We start from the raw sequence: 1,655 nt of genomic DNA, 5'->3' as shown, positions 1-1,655 counted from the left end.
AAAGGGATATTGAACTCCCCTTTTCCTCCTGCTTCCAATAAACATCCCTATGGGTGGGAGTGTAAAATAAAAAAAAAGGAGCTGATAAGGTGCATGCAGAATATTGTCAGATGAATGGATGCCCGACGGCAGGAATTTAAGTGTGCTCTGCTCAATCCGAGCTTATCGAGCGTATTGTGTGAAAGGCTGAAGCCCACCGTCAACGAACTGATTGGGGCTCATCAGCGTGGCTTTAGACCTGGGGAATCCTACACCCACCACCATACGCCAAAGCCATCGATGCTAAGATATACATAATCCATTACCGACACAGCCAATAGCCCTATTAAAGTTTATAATTTATTACAAATTTCATCCAAAAATAAATAATAATGATGTTTGCGAAGATAATAAGAACAGAACCGTTACAGTTACAGTTACAAAAGTAGACGTCTTCGTTTATTTAGGAACCAGCATTAACACCAATAATAATGTCGTCAGCCTAGAAATCCAGCGCTACTTTGGAGTAAGTAGGCTGATAAGAATTAAAGTCCTCTCTCGTCTTACAAAAATTACACTCTATAAGTCACTTATCTTGCCCGTGCTGGTATATGGCGCAGAAGCATGGACCATGACAACATCGGATGAGGCGGCTCTTGGAGTTTACGAGAGAAAAAAAGATTATGCGAAAGATTTACGGGCCGGAGACGATGGAACGATGAGTTGTATGAGTTTTACAACGATATACACATAGTGCGGCGAATTTAACTACGCTGACTTGGTCAGGTCGTACGAATCGACAGAAACGCTGCAGCTCTAAAATAATTCCAAGGCGAGTCGTGATGCTGGTAACAGAGGAAGAGAAAGGCGTCCTCTGCGTTGGAAAGACCAGTTAGAGAAGAACGCTTAATACATCAACTTTCCGATGAAAAACGAATTACCGAAATCGGTTAACGTGGTCCAAAGTTATGTGGTAACATACATAAAAAAAAAAATATATTCAGACGAATTGATAACCTTTCTCTTTTTTTTTTGTGAAGTCGGTTACCAAGTCAAAATTGTCGAATAGTCAACAATAAACAAGCCTACGTACATACATACATACATACATACATACCCTGGGTATAAAAAATTAGATGATTACTAAGTTCAATATAACGGCGGTGTTTTTTATAAACAAAATTTAATTGTACACGTTTTAAAAATTATTTATATTCATAATTATTATTTTTCTTTATGGTGTGATAGCTAGCCAAACTGGTTCTTAATTGCATTATTTTTGGTAACTTACTGCTATAAAAGCACCGAATGCCTTCCAAATTTATTCAGATTTAATTCAAACATCGATTACTAAACAAGTGAAAACTTCTTATCCCTTAATATGGCTAAAGTTATGGTAAATAAGCAAATGAAAGTTGTCGCTTTCAAAATTACATATATATGTATTCTATTAAGTATATCGGTTTCATCTGTTACTTTTTTTTTGTTTAGATAATCTTCTTCGCTGTTTGCGTTGCTTTGGCTATGGCCAAACCAGGTGGATATGGTGGCTCTTCTGGCGGATTTGGTGGGCAAGGTGGTTTTGGCGGCGGCAGCAGTGGTGGCTATGGCCACCAAGGCGGATCACTTGGCGGTGGCCACGGAGGATCACTTGGCGGTGGCCTAGGACATGGCGG

The 1,655-nt window shown here is 39.3% G+C and overlaps 2 protein-coding genes across 3 annotated transcripts in view; one reads left to right on the top strand and one right to left on the bottom strand.

Annotated features, from left to right (window-relative positions):
- LOC118743306 (coronin-1C-A) overlaps positions 1–1,655 on the bottom strand; it is a 22,380-nt gene that overhangs the window by 9,562 nt on the left and 11,163 nt on the right. The gene's annotated exons all lie outside the window — the stretch shown is intronic.
- The window catches only part of LOC118743307 (ctenidin-3-like), a 562-nt gene continuing 190 nt past the window's right edge, over positions 1,284–1,655 (top strand). The window contains exons 1-2 of the mRNA XM_036475900.1: positions 1,284–1,375; positions 1,471–1,648. Of these exons, the coding sequence (XP_036331793.1) occupies positions 1,361–1,375; positions 1,471–1,648 (193 nt within the window). The 5' untranslated portion in view covers positions 1,284–1,360. The remainder of the gene's footprint in view (positions 1,376–1,470; positions 1,649–1,655) is intronic.

Source organism: Rhagoletis pomonella, unplaced genomic scaffold (genome assembly GCF_013731165.1).
Source record: "Rhagoletis pomonella isolate Grant_MI unplaced genomic scaffold, Rhpom_1.0 Rhpom_scaffold_00007, whole genome shotgun sequence".
Taxonomy (NCBI): domain Eukaryota; kingdom Metazoa; phylum Arthropoda; class Insecta; order Diptera; family Tephritidae; genus Rhagoletis; species Rhagoletis pomonella.
This window is presented reverse-complemented; position numbering and strand designations above follow the sequence as displayed.